The sequence below is a fragment of the Pterocles gutturalis genome, unplaced genomic scaffold, assembly GCF_000699245.1.
Source record: "Pterocles gutturalis isolate BGI_N339 unplaced genomic scaffold, ASM69924v1 scaffold4864, whole genome shotgun sequence".
Taxonomy (NCBI): domain Eukaryota; kingdom Metazoa; phylum Chordata; class Aves; order Pterocliformes; family Pteroclidae; genus Pterocles; species Pterocles gutturalis.
The window spans coordinates 15856-32668 of NW_010127936.1; the positions used below are offsets into that span (position 1 = coordinate 15856).

Below are 16813 nucleotides of genomic sequence, written 5' to 3' on the forward strand. Positions count from 1 at the left end.
ATTTACAGAAAACAAGCTCAGTCCAGCTCACCCATAGATGCACATAATCCCTGCTGGCCAGCAAAGCCCGGCCTCTCTGGAAAGCTGGCTCTGAGCAGGCATTTAGGAAGCTGGCAGTTCTCCCCGTGTCACGCTCCTGGCCCAGCTCCTTTTTTTCCATCCTGCCCTTTTTATTCTCCCGTTGCCCTTGCAGCGACCTGACGTGCTCCCTTTGTGCTGGGGTGCTGAGCCAGTGGGACCTGCTCACTTGCTGCTGCTAATTAAGCTCAACAACAACATTTTTTTTTTCCCCCCCAGCGGTTCTGTCCCAACACATTTAGTCGGGATTTTAAATTCTTTAGATTTCATTCAGCCCGTGTGCACGACGGTGTCACAAGGCTCCCGGCCCAGCTCAGTCAGTCCCAGCCCTGGAAGGGCTCCAGCGTCCTTGACACAGCACATACGAGCTCTGCGGCAGGGGACGGGAGGGGATGGTCTGAACAACACAGCCACCCAAATACGGAGTTACCATGACTCCCGGTTTCTCTGAACACACACCGGCTCCGGCCAGGATCCCTGCTGATCTCAGCCCAAACACCATCCCCGGCGGCTACGCACAGCGGCTCCTGCAGCCAAGATGCAGCATCCTTTTATAGCATCCTTACCACGCTAAACAAGCCTCATCTGCGAAGAACCCGGGGTCCAGCTACCCTAGTTAGGAGTTAGTTCTGCAGTCAAAGGCAAAATACTCATTTAACTCTTCCAGGTCCAGGGAAAAAGCCGGAACAATGAAACACAGGAGATCTCCGTGCAATTTTCTGCCCACTGAAGTGCCACCCAAGCTGCACGAGGCACTTCTGCTCCATAAGTTTCTGAGCTGCATCACGGTTCAGTCCGTACCGTATGCTGCTGCCTCGTGCTTTAATGTGCTCTAAAACACGCTCCATCTAACTACCTGCAGGTTTTAATTTTTATATTAGCTTTTAATTTTTCTCCCTTCACTCCCGTCCCCCCAAGGAATACCAACAAACAGCCTGGTGGAAAACAAATAGAAAACTCAGGAGGAGAGTGAGTTCCAGAGAAGGAAAATGTAGGATACAAGCCAAAAAAAAAAAAAAAAGGTGTGGAGAACGGAGGTGCTGCCCTAAATATAGGAGCGAGGAGCTTAATGCCAAATGCAGAGGGAAGTGGGATTTTAAGGATTCAAGGAGGAGAAAAAATAGAGAAGCAGCTTGACAGCAGCACCTAAACTGAGCAGAGGGAAAGCGAATGAAGGAGGGAGATGAGGAGATAGCAGCCCTCGGTGGATGACGGATTGCCAAGGCTTGCTTTCTTACAGAAACGTGGACAGAAAGCCGAGCTACTAGCTAGGTTCTGCTGCATTATTTTTAAAACAGCGCACTGCCTTTCGAGCTCTGCAGATCTTTATGCGACACGCTGAAGAGCCAAGAGCCCAGTAAAAAGTCTTCTGCTCTGCTAGACAAAGACTGGCAAAATGCCTCTGCTACGCAATCCAGAGGGGAGATATCTGCATTCCCAGAGTGTTTTATCTGCTCAACCTTCTGCTCATACAAAGGGGTCTTTAATTTGCAGTGCTCGGCTGAAACTCAGGACAATTGCAAGGTTGGGTTCCTGTGCAAACCAGGAACCAGTCCTGCACCCACCACCATCCTCCTGCACTTCCACCTGCTTTGGCAAACGAACCTAACGTGTTCTTTCGTTTTGCAATGACATGAATTCAGCTTAAAATGATATTTTGGAATAAACAGCATTTAATAAAAATGCATGCTTGCTGGCAAATTTGGTAGGATCACAGTGACAGCAGCAGAGATCTGCAAAACACTAAAAAATACGAACTTTCCGGGAAGGATATTCCCAAGGCAACAAGCCAGCCCAAGTGGAGGATTCTGAGGAAATGAGGCTGTGAGATGCAACAAATCATCCTGCACAGAGTCTAAACCTTCCCTTCCATCCTGTCCATCTCCTATCAACTCCAAATTTGATTTCTGAACTGACTGCCTCCTTGCAGAGAACTTCTAACAAACTCTGCCACCCTTGTCTCCCACGGGAAAGGCAAGTGATGCTTCCATGAACATGTCGGTCCTGGGGATGCACAGGCATCACCTCCGGGGAAAAAGGACTGGCAGAGGCACAGGCTGGGGCAGGCTGGGAACTTTCTGCAATGTCCTTTTTCCTCCATTCCCCTCAGAACCTGCTGCTGGCCGGTTGCAGGGCGAGGGGACCAGCCCCCACGGCTCTTTGCTCTTGCCCAGCATGCTCAGAGCAGAGCTCTTGATCAATGGAGACCGTTTGAAAGAGAGCTGCAGCGCTGTCCCCCGGTCTAGAGGATGAAGGGACCCTGGACTCCTTCCTGGAGCCAGATTCCTGTGGATACGAAGTGAGTAATAACAAGAGCGAGAACAAGAAGGCTCTTCAGAAAGCCCTGTTCTGAATTCCCAGGATGCTGGATGGACGGGGAGGGCAGAGACGTCTCTGTGAGTGTTTTCGAGATGAGCCGTGCGTTAAATGGGGTGGCTGACACGAGTGAGGAGCAATAACCGGCCTCCTTGCCGAGAGGGACGGCGTTTGCCCAGATGCCTAAGGAGGACTATGAAAGTTATGAACGCTGTAAAGCCCCGCTGCAAATGCTGAAACCCACACCGGCAGGGCATGGCTAGCACGGCACCGGCTCAGCACGAAGCGGGCTCGGTATGGCCCCAGCTCCAACCCAAATAAGGACCGCTGCTTCCACGAGAGCTTCTGAGCAGATTTCTCCGGGGACCTTACCAAGAGATGGGGAAGAGCACATACTAAAGACAAAGAGGATTGCTCCAGGCCTAGGGGAGAGGCAGTCCAGCCCAAACCTAAAGGAAAAACATGCAAAGTTCCCAGAGATGGAGCAAAACCACCCAACCTGAGCTGGCGAGGTGCAATGGGGCCCTGCAGACCAAGCAATGAGATGAGCAATGTGAGTGCAGACAAGGAGAGTATCAAATGCTCCATCCTGAGACTAGATCTCGCATCCTTTGGTCAAAAGCCTTGAACTTCATGGAATAAAACAGAGCTGAGCCCTGGAAGGGGAAGAGGCTGGGAAACGAGTGAGTGAAGAGACACTATTTCATGGGTGTCTGACCAGGCGACAGAGGACAAAGAGGGGCAGATAAACATTCCAAAGGCCAACTCTGAGACTTGGTCAGCTGTCTGGGTCCATCTGAACAGGAGGGAAGACTCCTGGAGGATGATCCTTTTCCTTTATCCCTGGGAAATGATGTTAATGTCGTGGGTTTAAGGACAGGCACATTTAAGCCAAATGATTGAGGGATGAACTCACTGGCTTCTTCCAAACTCAAGGGGCAACTCAACAGTGATAGTGGCTCTGGAGAAAACTGCCAGGGAGTACCACGTCCCAGAACCATGCCAGGAGATGGGAAGCTTCTTAAACGAGCACTGGGAGATGAGGCACAGCCCACCTCCCTGCTCCGCATGGGGCGCAGGAACACGCCCAGGGCTCCTCGCAGGTAGCTTCCCTTGGTTTTGGTAAGAGAACTGTGGCAGCTGGAGAAGTTGTGTGTGCTGTTTATAAACTCCAGTAGGACTTCAAGGCTTGTTCGATGCCCTGGGCTATTTAGTGACACATCACCTCACACAGTCCTAGACCCTCCTCGTGGGGTCCAGCAAAAGATTCAGCAAAGGGAGGTCGACAAGGGTGGCTGCAACTGAAACAAAGACATTCTTCACACACCTCTTTTCTCAATGCAACAGGGACAAGAGATGAAATTCATCTAAGGACAAAAATAGTCTCAACCTCTCATTTGCTGATGGTTTCTGGTCTTGTAGTTAAAACAGGCTGCAAAGGCTGCAGGGCTGGGGCTGTTGTGTGTGCTTTTACTGCGGTCAGTATGCCACGGGGAGTCTCAGTGCCCTCAAGCTTGACAAAATTAAACCTGAACTAAACTAATTACTGCACAATTATTTAGGATAGAAAAGATGTTACCATTGAGAAAAAAAATAAACCATGGGTTGAGCAGCCTGACTCTTGGGAAACACTGGGGACATCAGTGTCACAAGCTTTGCAGCCCTGATTACCATCTGCCCGCGGAAACGAGTACGCTTTCTGATGGGCCAAGCTGACAAACCGTCCTCCAAGCATTTAAACTGTAAAATCACTGACTTGTGAGATCCCATCCTCTTACCTGACATCATTACCTCCATGGGCAAAGGATCCAAAACAGGCTGTTAAGATCTGGAGGAAGTGGAAGAGCAGATGGACCTGAGACGTGTCTTTCTCTTCCTTATCCTCTTCCACCGGATCAACTGGGGGCCGGTTAGGATCTGCCAGCTCGGAGGCCAGCTTCATTTCCACCCCACCTTCCTCCGCCTCGATCTCCGCCTCGGCCACAGCATTGCAATAGCTGGAGTAGCTGTCATAGCGAACTCGCTTCTTGGAGTAGGAAACCGTGTCTCCCACTAGCTTCTCGCTGTCCTCTGGAGTCGACGTATCCGCTGCCTTAAAGGAAGAATGCACGGGCATGCCACAGATAGCAGCGGTGTAGCAGGTGTAGCTGTTGTTGCGTCGTAACAGTTTGTAGTTGTTTTCTGGAGCGGGCCTCTCGTCGGTGGCCCTGTCCAGGTGTATTTTGTGGAGCAAGTCTTTGTATAAACCTGAGTCCTTGTGCACAGTGTGATAGACGTGGCCGTCGCTCCTCACCTGGCCGTCGAAGCTGAAGGTGCCGTTGGAAACGGGCGATTTCACCGAGGTGTGTGTCATCGAAAACGCCCTTCCTGCAAAGGCAGAGACAGAGAGGTTTTATTTCTGAGGCTGTGTCTATGCTGTCTATGCATAACAGGTATTTCAGGAAAGGTTGTCTGACTGTGATTTCATACTGAACATGAGGTCACATTTAGGAAGTACCTCTATTTAAGAGACATCTACATAACTTTAAAAAATAATTTAAAAAAAAATAGAGAGCAAAAAAGTTCACATTCTGCAGAAACGTTTCCTCAGCTATCCCAACATGTTGTGTATCTCATTTCCATGAATGTGATGATGGCTACTCCCACTGTATACACTTCCCGTTAGCGTACACGGTAGGACACAAGTCACAGCTAATGCAATATTTCTGAAGAAATGATCTTTTCCATTTCCTGACTTCCCGAATTTCCACCGTGCAGCATTCAGAATTAGTTTTAGTTACTTTTGAAGTGGAAGCACACACTCAAAGGGCTTCACATCATGGCTTATCTGATTTTGTAAGAACCAGCTGAATATATTAGGCATTTATTAACCAAATTCCAGGGCTCAGTAGATGTTAGCAAAGTGACATCAAAGTCAGCAGACCACTAAGTGGGGGGGATGTGATCCCACCACACGGGAGAACAAGAAGAGCTTTATGCACGCAAGCCCACTTCTCATAAATATACATTCAGAAAACAATGTGTGAGATTTTTCTAGTGGACACACTCCAAACAGTTGTACGTTTGTCAACTAAAACCCAAATCTTTTCATCTCCTGTGGTAGTATGCTAATCATCTTTACGCTGAATTTAACCTTCATACACCAGCAATTTGTGTTCTCTGTATTTTTCCATTGCTTAAAAGGATGGAAACACCATTAAGGATATAAACTAAAGCAAAAAGGAAAGTAATTTTTGCTTTCAGCTGTTTCTAAAATTGAAATACAGCCAAACAAAACGCAATTGTTTTTAAGTCCTCTCTAGAAAATGTCATCTTTCCCAACAAGTGTCAAAGAGGGATTAGGGCTGGAAATCCCAAACACTAACTTACCATTTACAACAGAGTCCTACTTCCCGTAAGAAACCCTATCGAAAAAGGGAGAAGATAAACCCTCTGTGTTGTCTCAGTTTCTTACCGTACGGTACACGTGGATGGTTTCCATTTGCAATCGTATCTGATGCCCCAGCAGCTTCTGTTACCGAGCTAGTGAGGGGAATCGTGCTCTCGTCGGATGCTTTGGCACCAGGAAGCTCTTTAAAGACTGGTGTTTCTTCATCTTGAATTTTATCAAGACTTTCATCTGATATCCTCGACAGCGCAGCGTCTTTCTTTAACTGGCCTAAGGAAACAACAGCACTGTAATTTTAAACCCAATCTGTCCCTCCCAGCTGCTTGTGTTTCCACTGGCTGCATCACCAGCACAGATCAATGCGGATACAATAACCTGGCTCCCTTTCGTACGCCTTCTTTATTCATTTCTAACACTTACCTTTACTAAATCAATCCGAGAAAATTCTAGGGCATCTTTGTTTCTTCCTAGAAATTCGTCAAAGTCGGTAACTAAAGTAAAACACCGAGCTGCTTTATTAATGAAATCTGAATATTTTCTGTGTTTCAAGCACTGCATTTGTTTAAAGCAGCAAACCAAACATGCAAAACACTGTAAAGCTAAAAGCTGTGATCAGTCCAACTTACTGAAAAGTTCAAGAAGTCACTTAAAGATAATCATTCTGCCAGATATTTTTTTTCTCTTTAACATTTCCTTAACAAAATAAAAACTGGATCATATTCCAGGATTTATTTTCCTGCTTCTGCTAGATGCTGGAAGAAGTGAGAACTGCAATGGATTGCCTAACGAGGTTTTGAATTTCTACCATTGCAGGTTTGTAAGAGCAGGTTACACAAATACATGAGGAATCTTTACGCATATCCTGCCTGTGGGTGGGGACTGGACTAGGAGACCTCTCCAGGGCACTTCCAGTTCTGAAACAAAATTTTCCATTATTTTATGTCACTCGCAGTTAGTAAAGCAACTACTTACTTTCTATTTTTCTCTTCATCCAGGGGCACACAAAAATCCAGACTAAGATGGCAAATACTAAGGATACACCGACTGACATTAGAGCGATGGCCCACATCGGCAGGACCAGTCCCAGGACTGTGAAGATAAAGAAATGAAACTCAAACAAGCTGGAAATGAACAGGACTTCATCATCTCAGGCACTGGAAGAGCAGTCCGTGGCAGAAAAGCCTGGGTTCCCAATCTATTCAAAACCACCATAAAGCAGCTGATCATTTTAAACATCTATATATCAGCTAGCGCAGTATTTAGAGGTCTAGTTGACAAGCAAGCCTCTGCAGGTTTAGTCCTCGGGTTCTCTGTCACCCACCATGACCTTATTTCCGAAGAAGTTGGGGCAAAACTCCCCCATCAGCGCTGCTAAAACAAGTGAGCAGTGATTTCAGACACTAATGCATGGGAAACTGCGTTGCCCATTAGCGTACGTATTTACCTGCCCTTTGCTCGGGCCAATAAAGCCTGATGCTCAGCTTATCGTAAGCAGATAACGGCTTAGATTAATGGCTTCGTGTACCACTGGAGAGCGGAGGTTTCAGTCCTACCGAGCGCAATCACATCAATAACTCGTGTTTCTTTAAGTATCTCCCCAACAGAGCTCCTTGCCCTTATTCAATTAAACGATCAGACCCTTAATGAAGAAAGAGCTTGGACTCCGACCTTCCGAACCCACACATGCATATCTTGAAACCCACGGGATTAATTAATTCATCCTTATGAGTGAATGTTGCCAGGACAGAGCCCTCGGAGAGCAAATATGTATTTCTTGAGTGCCAAAACCCAAGTCCCACCTTTTTATTCACCCACTTTAGAGACTGCTAAGCTGAAACAGAAGGGACATTAAGATTCTTATTTCATTTATTTTGCTTAATGAGTCACCGCAGAGTGCCTGACCTACTTCTGCAATACAACTAATGAGGAAATGTTGGTTACGCAGCTGATTTACTGTGAAATGTCTTGGATACGGAGCCAAGCAGGGTTCTGAGTTAAGAAAAAGGAACAGTTGAGTTATGTTACCCTCCAAGTGGGAACCTCTCGAGCTCTTTATGGATGTCAGGAATGCTCTGCTATCAAATAGAGTTACCAGTTGCTTTTATCTAGTACATCTAGCACGTCAGGTTTTGGAGAAAACAAATCTCCATTCAGAAAAGGTCACTCGCTAACCCTGCTTTCTTAATTCAGGGGCGTGCTCTGGAGTCTTCAATTCTCTAATCATTCATGGCTCTGGGGCAATGTTATCTAAAGATAACATTTAATGACCAGACTCTTTGACAGAGTAGTCAAGAGCACTGAACACCTTTGTTCTGGACTCTTCTCCTGCGAGTGTTTAAATAAACACCCCTTTAAATATAGACATAGAAATGCAGCGATAGCAACACAAATAGGTAAGCATAAATATAAACCCACAAATATAAAAATACAAGTTCAGATATAAACACAAATATATAAATGCCTGTAAAATATACAAATATAAAGAATATAAACATCAATAAAGTCCTGAAAATGACATATAGCCTTTCCTTCTGCTGGAGCTGCAATGAAAACACAGCACCCAAGAGAAAAGATGCATTAAATGCAGGAACAGGCTCAGGGCTTCTTATCATTGAAGGGAAATAAAGAAGTAAATGTAATTAACAGGCTCTGTGCCAGAACAGTGACTCAGTTGATTTCAGTGGAGCTATGGTGTCAGAGTGAGTGCAAGCAGCCTACCTGCTCCTACCGCCTGCTCCGAACCTTCCCTCCCTGACGCACATATCTGGAATGCCCTCGAGAGCTCAATGCACGCTCGGATTTACGAAGCCAAAGCTGGCAGCTCATCATTTCCTCTTCCTCTACAGAGGCCAGTCACAAAAACTGGCCCAGGCTGCCCAGAGAAGCTGTGGCTGCCCCATCCCTGGAGGGGTTGAAGGCCAGGCTGGGTGAGGCTTGGAGCAACCTGGGCTAGATGATCTTCAAGATCATCTGGAACTAGCTGGTCTTTAAGGTCCTTTCCAACCCAAACCATCCCGTGAATCTGTGATTGCACACATGCCTCCCGCTGCGGATGGCTCACTTACCCGGTGCCCCCGTGTACATGATGGAAAAGACGTTAATCGCGATGGTAGCAGCATAGAACACTGGAAGTGCGCGGAGACCGTTGGGCACAGGATCTTCCTGCATAGAAATTGTTGGGGGGAAAGGAAACATTAGCTGGATCTTCTACCAGATTAATGCCAGCATGAACCACCACATGCTCCCCAGTCAGTGCTGGTCAGCTGGGTGGTGAGGAAAGGCTGGTGACCTGCCTGTCACAGCCAAACCCACAAGCATCGGCATTTTGGGGAACACTGACCCTGTCAATGGGAACCAGGGAGACAGGGTGTACTTGTAGACCTGCCGGGTGACCGGGGGACAGGTTTCTTTCTGTGTTTTCTTACCTCTCTTGTCTCCAAGATGCTCGCACACAACAGAAGCCGCTACCTGCTTAGGGCAGAAGCTCTCAGATCTTTGTGAATGGCCCACATGGCAAGCAGAAGACAATTTCCTTAGCTTGAACTTTTCCTGCCTCTCAAACATTAAAGTATGTGGGTTTTGTACCAGAGTTCATGTGATTTTGATGACTAATTTCTGAAGTTAGGTTTTGAATGCAGTAGAGGAACTTTTCCTCGTCCTTTATGCAACTTGAGTCACTTGAAATTCAAATTTAGCCTCTGCTTTTATTGCTGATGTTTATTTACATCAGAAATAAAGAATGATGAAGCTGAGGTTACAGGTGGTGTTATTTATAGCAAAAGAATTAATCCCTCATCTGTTTAAGTTCCCTATGTAACTGCTAATATAGTGTCCCTTATTTTAGGTCACTGTCATGCGCTGCACTCCCCCATTTTAGCAAGTTGAGTGGTGCGAGAGAAATAGAAAGAGCGGATAAAAGCATTCTAGTTTCCAGTCCATGCTGGGTGGCAAACAAATCGTCTTCTACACTGGAGATATATGGACTGATGTTACCTCAGAGCTGCCAGTTTTGACTGAGGTCACTAAAACCCAGTGATTCGGGTTTCTTGAGAATCCAGGAAATGTACAGACGCCCATCTCCTAATGCCTGATGAGCTAGAAAACCAAAGTTTAAACTCCACAACCATGAAATACCACTTAGAGAATCTCCAAGGATCTCTTGCTGTTTAAACAACAGAACAGCTATCATGAGGCTAAGTCAACGCCAACAAGTTTGTACTAATAAAGAAGCAACCTCAATGTAACAGCATATACAACACTAATTATTACATCGCACCTTCTAAGCCTCAAATACTTGTCAAGTTACTTACTGGGAGCTTTTAGAATTGTTACGAGCAAATACAGTTCCAATGGCTATAAAAAAAAGCCACAAACTTTCAACCCAGTGGAAACGCCAGCACTCCCATGAGATGCTGGAACACAGCAAGCGCTCGTTATAACGGTGAGGTTCCTTTACCTTGTTTAAAATGAAGAATCTAATCAGCACAAAGAGGACTCCAGACATCAAGCCAGATAACAGTGGGGAAATAAACCAAGAGGCAACTGTGTTAAAGAAAAGACAGAATGGAAATGAAATAAACAGTATTCTTGCATAATAATTAAATAAGTAAGCAGTCAATGAGCAGTAAATTTCAAACAGTTCTTGTACAACCAGAATGAAAGTTATAACTGGTGAAACACAAAGTCCAGTGATGCTTAGGAAGGTCAAAGTCATGGTAGGCACTATTAGAAACATCAGCCAAAACACTTCCAGACAATTTTGCAGGTTTAGCAATCAAATAAATCAGGAAATATTTTTTTTCCTGACGCAGAGTGGGCCAAGAGAGCCCCTGTAATTTTGTCATCACCATGACCATGAATGTAGCAAGCAAGTGGCAAGTAACTGCATCTCGCAGGATGCCATGCTGCTCACAGGGTACGTCTCCATTTCCAAAATGCCACAGAAGCATCAGCTGCAATGAATACCCCGCGTACATTTTTTGCAGGCCAGATTTACAAGTGTCCAGGACTCATTTAACTGAAGTAGGTGGCAACACTCCCACTGATTTCAATAAAACCGGATTAGGGCAGTGCTCTGGAAATCTCATCCAGAGTGATTTATTGTTTGTGGCATGATTAACAGATGGATTCTGTTGTCATTGCAATCTCTTTTCTGCTTTCACCAGAGTTTAAAAAAAAAATGCACATTGCTCCAACTTCTCTAAAGCTCAACTCTATTTCTGAGCCATCAGCATCAAATCCTTCTTAACAGAGGGTTCAGGCTGCGACTCTGGCTACAAGGCTTCCAAAATAATAATGAGAACTCCTTCACATCCCTGCGTGGCTGTGCTGATCCTGGCAGTGGGTGGCTGTGAGTTGAACATGTGCTGTATGCCCAGCACTCGCCGCCCTGCAGCTGGTGGGTGGAGAAACATGACTGCGGGCATTCACACGATGGCTGGCGCTGCTGAGAGCCAGAACGAGGTGGTATGAGCCGCCACGAAAAGAATTAGAAGAGGAGGAATGTCACCTTGAAGCATGTCTGTGAGGGACAATGCTGGGAAAGTGCAAGTTGCACCTTACCCCTTTCTCCGCTGGAGACACCCAGCAGCATCCGAGCATCTTCTGCATGATGGGACTGGGGTAGGAAATTATTTAAGGAGGGAGTGCTACCAACACAAAGCAGATTGCTGGGCATGGTTTTTTTGCAGACAGCACACATCCCCGCCCGCACAAAAGGAAGCGGCACTCACCAATCTTGACAAGCTGCATCCACTGGACTCCCTGCGTGCCGATGGCAACCAGGGAAAATCCAATCGTAGCACCTACAATGCAATGGGTCCCCGATATTGGGAGTTTCAAGAATGACGCAATGAGCTGCCAAACAGCAGAACCTAGAAAAAGAAAAAATAAAAAACCATACAGGATAAACAAGAACAGTAACAATAGTGTTACACAGAAAATTCCTCGCCACGTACCCATGTTCTCTGACGAGCACTGGCTACACTCCACACGCACAACAGAGATCTCCTAAAGAGAGTTTTGTTCCTCTTCTGTCTCTAAAAGCTGATACTGAGATGCTTTAACAGCAGCTTTGAACACTGCGTCTTACAGAGTTTTTATTACTAACAGCTCTCTACCCTGCACAGCAGTTCTGCCCTTTTTTGAAGGCTTTCGGCATTTCCAGCCTGTCTGATTGGAAACACAAACTGCTCGCAGTCTGCGTCATGCTCAGAAAACCTCGCTCTTGAGAGCTGGACCTGGAAGCCTCCAAGTGATCAGTGTCAGGAAGCATCCGCCCTTTCACTAATGAACTACCCATGCTCCTAAATCCAGAAGCTCCCAGAGAAAGGCTCAAATCATAGGGCAGGGAGTTTTTCTGCCTCTCCTCAGTGGTGGGTGGCCGTCCGGAGTCCTCTACAGGATAAATGGACCGAGGAGGGAATAGGGACTCTCACTGCCTTCATTTGCAGCTCATTGCGGCACTGGAGAAAATCAAAACTGCAGAAAAGGTTTATCTTAGTCACGGAGCAGCCAAAGATATCTGTGGCATAAGGAAATAAGATCCCGTAACTAACCAAGGGATAGTGGCTATAGGTCTACAGAGCAACTGCAGCACCCAGTGTCCCTACAGTTGTCCCAAGGAAGGATGTTTGCCAAGACTGGAAAAAAAAAAAAAAAAAAAGACCCCAAGCACCACAGGGGATGCCTCGTATTTGTTTTCAGTCCCAGTGCTGCGTAGTTAGACCAGCCCACAGCCCTCGAGCACGCAGTGCCACGCTCCAACTCATCCTCACGTTGCAGGGACCCAGGTTCCCTGCACCTCCTGCAGCGGGGCGAACCCAAGGACACCAGCATCATTTTGGCAGAGACACAAGCTGTCTGGGGGTCTTGTCTAATTATTAGACAACTTGTAGAAAGGTGTCTTCTTCATCTTAAGACTTCATGGTCTTAAGACTAAATCTTCATGCGTGAGGAGGCCCCACCGGCAGCAACCAAACTGCCATGAGAGATCCTGTATTTTCGTGCCAGATCTGCAGCAGACACAGGTGATAAAGCAAGGTCACCGAACATACACTGTACACAAAATCGCAGCCCCCATCCTTAATTCCAACAGGAGAAGATGGTCTGAAGGTCTTGAAAGGGAGCCATCTGCAAACGGTGATTTCCTGGCATCACATGTGGCTACGTTTGGAAGTCAACCAGGTTGTAAAACTGATCTCTCCTGGGACACCATCCCAAAACAACTGGTACTCCTATCCCTCTTGGAAATTCTAGATTGAACACGGAACACCTGCTCTTTGATTTTTTGGCTCCTCTTCCCCTGTACTAAAATAAAAATAAATACACTTTGAAACCTTTGACATGAACTTCGAGACCAGCGAGTGGAAGTGAGGTGAAAGAGAAAACAGATGGTAGCACCCGTAAAGAGCCAAATGACCAGATCAGCCAGCCATGTCACTGCAAAATGCCCGGTCTGGAAAAATAGGGAAAATGCAACCAAGCTACAGCGGCACTGCAAATGTGCAGCGAGGGCTGGGGTTTCTGTTGGGGCGGGGACAGAGGGAGTATGGCACTATTTCTGATTTAACCAACTTTACATTTTAGACAAACAGGAGAGCAAGAGGGAAGGTGGCTGGGGACTGATGGAGGGTCCAGGAAGGACTGTGTGTGGTCTGAAGTTTAAGGAAGCACATTAAGGAACAGAAGAAAACACAAACTGAGCCAGAGCAGCCCGTTCCTCTGAGGCTTGCAAAGCCTTCGTTACCTACATCAAAGCTCTGGCTCCTCTTTCATGTAAACCGCATGTGCCCCATTTTTATCTTTGCAAAACTAAGACCTGCCACAGGTCCTGCATTCAGACCCGTCACCCTGCAGACCTGGTGGCCGTGCACCCTTTCCTGCTGGCCGCTGTCTCCTGCAGAGGGCTGGCTGCAGACTGCCCTGACCAAGAGCTCCCAGCACTGGCTTTGGGCTCGGGGCGCGTTTCATGCTCCCTGCTGCTGAAGGCACCGCAGCCGTTTATCCTCCTGGGTCTCCGGCGCTGGGTGCCAGCCGCCAGCCGCTGTCGGGCACCATGCTGCCTGCAAGACCGGGTTCGTGCTGTGCTTTGCTAATCCTGGCTGGGATGTCCTCTCTGTCGGTGGCATCCCCTTGGTCATGCCAGCTGCTGAGTTCAGCTCCCAGCAGGACCACTAGAACAACACCTGGGCAATTCCTGACAATAATGGGACAATTAGGTGATGCTACGGAAGTTCTGCAATTCACCCCTGAGAGCAACAGTCCCTAACGTCCCGACTGCCTCACAAACACCACTGAATACGCTACACATCATTACACTTTAAAATTTCAATCCCATTGCTCCCTGCTTCCTTCTCTCTTAGGAGAGGAGGTCGCCCTGAAAATCATCATCTGGTGTTTGCTGCAAGGATCAAAGGATCTCCCGGCAACATCTGGAAAGAGGAGACAGTGCCTTTTGGTCTCTCCCAGACTGTTGACTCATTTAAGCCTCATCGAAATTCAGAAGCGAAGTCCATTTGCAAAAACACGATCATGATGCATGAGAGAACAGAGGGGAAAAATGCAGAGCGAAAACAGAAACAGGAAGAGAAAACACACAGGAAGGCTCAGAGAAAACACAGGAAAAAATATTGTACATCCAGAGAAATGCTGGAGATGGGCTTGAGGAAACAAATGGGAATCTGCAGTTTGTAACTTGCGATTAATTCAGAGATTTAAAATGTGGAATTTCTTCTTAATGCCCTTAACTGGGAGAAGGGAATGCAACTGGTCATGAAGTTCACACAGGCTTATGTAAATACACATGCAAATAAGTTGTTTTCTTTGAGCTTCTGGCCAGTTGCCCCCACAGGGGGTATCTGAGACTTAGACCTTTGGCCAGCCAGGATCAGGATGCCATAAATAGATACAGAAAAGGAAAAGGACCCTTCCTCCAGCGGGGACCGCGAGTATTAGGAACGTGAAGGTCAGGAGATGCAGGTCACTCACATTTTGGAGGGTGTACGCGGCTCCTGGGCACGCGCCCGTGGGAAATGCTGGGGCTGTCTCGGGAAGCAGAGGGTAAATGATGCGAGTGCAGCGGTGCTAAGAAGCCACCCTACAGCTTGAGGGAAAAACCAGAAACCTGCAGCTGACCTTGAGACACATCGGGAAAGAGGAACTGACACTGGTGCCCAAGAGCGTTGGTTGTGTTTTGAATCCACCTCCCCGCTCTCACGCGCACAAAGCCACCTCGGACAAGAGTAGATACCGGCACCCAATGTCCATTTGGCTCCATTAAAATTTAAAAGAGAGGCAAAATTTTCCCATTTCCCAAAAGAAATGGGGAAACAACCCCATTCAGTGGACCCCTGCACACATCTGCCAGTCTGACGTGCAGGTCCTGCCCGAAGACGGCACGGAGGCTAGAGGGGAAGGTGGGAATCGTATTTTAGACCAAGTTTATGGAGGTTTGAGGAGGAAAACCTTTGAGTGGAGGATCCCTTTCAAACAGAGGACGCTTCCGTGCTCGGATGAGTGATGCCACCCCAGTGTGCTGCAGGGCTGGGGGATGCCACGGACCTGCCAGAGCGAAGCCGTGGTGGTGGGACGGGCGGGTTGGCCCCTCGCCCCAGCTGCCTCTCCCAGTGAAGGGGTTTCCTTCCTGCCCTCTCCTGCCCTTTAAAACAGGTTTGCTATTGATCCTGGAGGAAGCTCTCCCAAAGCTCACAAAGCCTCTTGCATATAAACAAAGAATAAATACGGTGCCTTACCTCAGAACACGCTGTTTGTTCTAAACGCAGATTAATTTAACAGCAAACAAAAGCACGCGGAGCAGACCCTAAGGTACGCAGAACTGCTGTCGGTGTGAGTCAGAAAAATTAGAAAGACCTTACACGTGTGACCATCCGGCTGTGCTGCTCCTTTCAGTTCTGCCATGGGCCAGGGTGAAGTGTATGATCAATTGCAATCGCTCAACTAGGCAATCAGTTTAAGCAAATATGTTTAGATTTTCTGTAATTTTTTTTAAAACTACTTAAGTAACTCCTTCTTGTACATATTCACTGCAAACTGCTGTTTCTGTAGGATCTTCTGTAGTCACAAAAGCTATGCTCACACATTTTCCATTTACTATCATAAAAATCTCCAAAAAAAAGTTTTTTCAGTACCTGAAGAATACCTACATACGATCCATTATGTGAAAGATTTTTTCTTCTGTTAGTTAAACGGCTGAACCAAACGTCAATGAACACAAGCTTTTAAAAACCAGAGGAGACTAAAAAAGGAATCCATACCCCATCATTCACACAAAACCAGGCACACAAGTCCAGAAGATGGGAAGACTTACATTTAATTAACAATATTCAGGATGAACAGGATGACAGACACCCAACGAGCGTTACTTGGAACAGGAAAGTATCACTTACCAACCATGGCACTGACTTCTCCGGCCATCAGCAGCGGGACAGTGCTGTTGTAGAGGTTAACATCGATGATACCTTTCCGAATCGTCTCTCCTACTTTTGCTCCCAGTAATACTGAGCCAGTGGTTTCAAAAATCGAAGCCAAAATGCAAGCCTGGCGTAAAGTAACGACACCAGAGCCCACGGCCGTTCCAAAGGAATTGGCAACATCATTCGCCCCGACTGAAAAGGCTAAAATAAAAGCAATGATAAACCCCACAATGACCATCCACAGGTACTCATCCATCGCCATCTTGCCCCAAACCGTAGATGAGCTTCCCCTTTGCAAATAGTTAATAGTCAAGGCTGGAGGGCACCGTAACGGATTTGGAAAGCAGATTTCTTGTAAACAATGAGTTCTCTCTGGAAAGTGCTGGGTAGTGTTAGAATGTGAAGAAACTGCTAACTGCTGATTTTCAAACTACTATAAATACTGTTCATTTGGCTGCCTTCGGTCAGCAGTGAAACACATTCCATATTTTGCTCCCAAACCGGTACAACGGCGACGTTCTGTTCTGCAACAGAAAAGAAAAAGAAAGAAAGAAAGAAAGAAATTAAAAGAAAATTAAAAAAAAAGGGGGGGGGGGCG

General features: G+C 46.8%; 1 protein-coding gene across 1 annotated transcript in view; it reads right to left on the reverse strand.

The window, feature by feature from the left end:
• The window catches only part of SLC20A2 (solute carrier family 20 (phosphate transporter), member 2), a 30508-nt gene extending 13770 nt beyond the window's left edge, over positions 1-16738 (reverse strand). Inside the window, exons 1-7 of the mRNA XM_010079431.1 lie at positions 16189-16738; positions 11515-11655; positions 10239-10324; positions 8848-8944; positions 6755-6871; positions 5849-6052; positions 4173-4761 (exon numbers count right to left, since the gene is read on the reverse strand). Of these exons, the coding sequence (XP_010077733.1) occupies positions 4173-4761; positions 5849-6052; positions 6755-6871; positions 8848-8944; positions 10239-10324; positions 11515-11655; positions 16189-16477 (1523 nt within the window). The 5' untranslated portion in view covers positions 16478-16738. The remainder of the gene's footprint in view (positions 1-4172; positions 4762-5848; positions 6053-6754; positions 6872-8847; positions 8945-10238; positions 10325-11514; positions 11656-16188) is intronic.
• Positions 16739-16813: the final 75 nt, after the last annotated feature.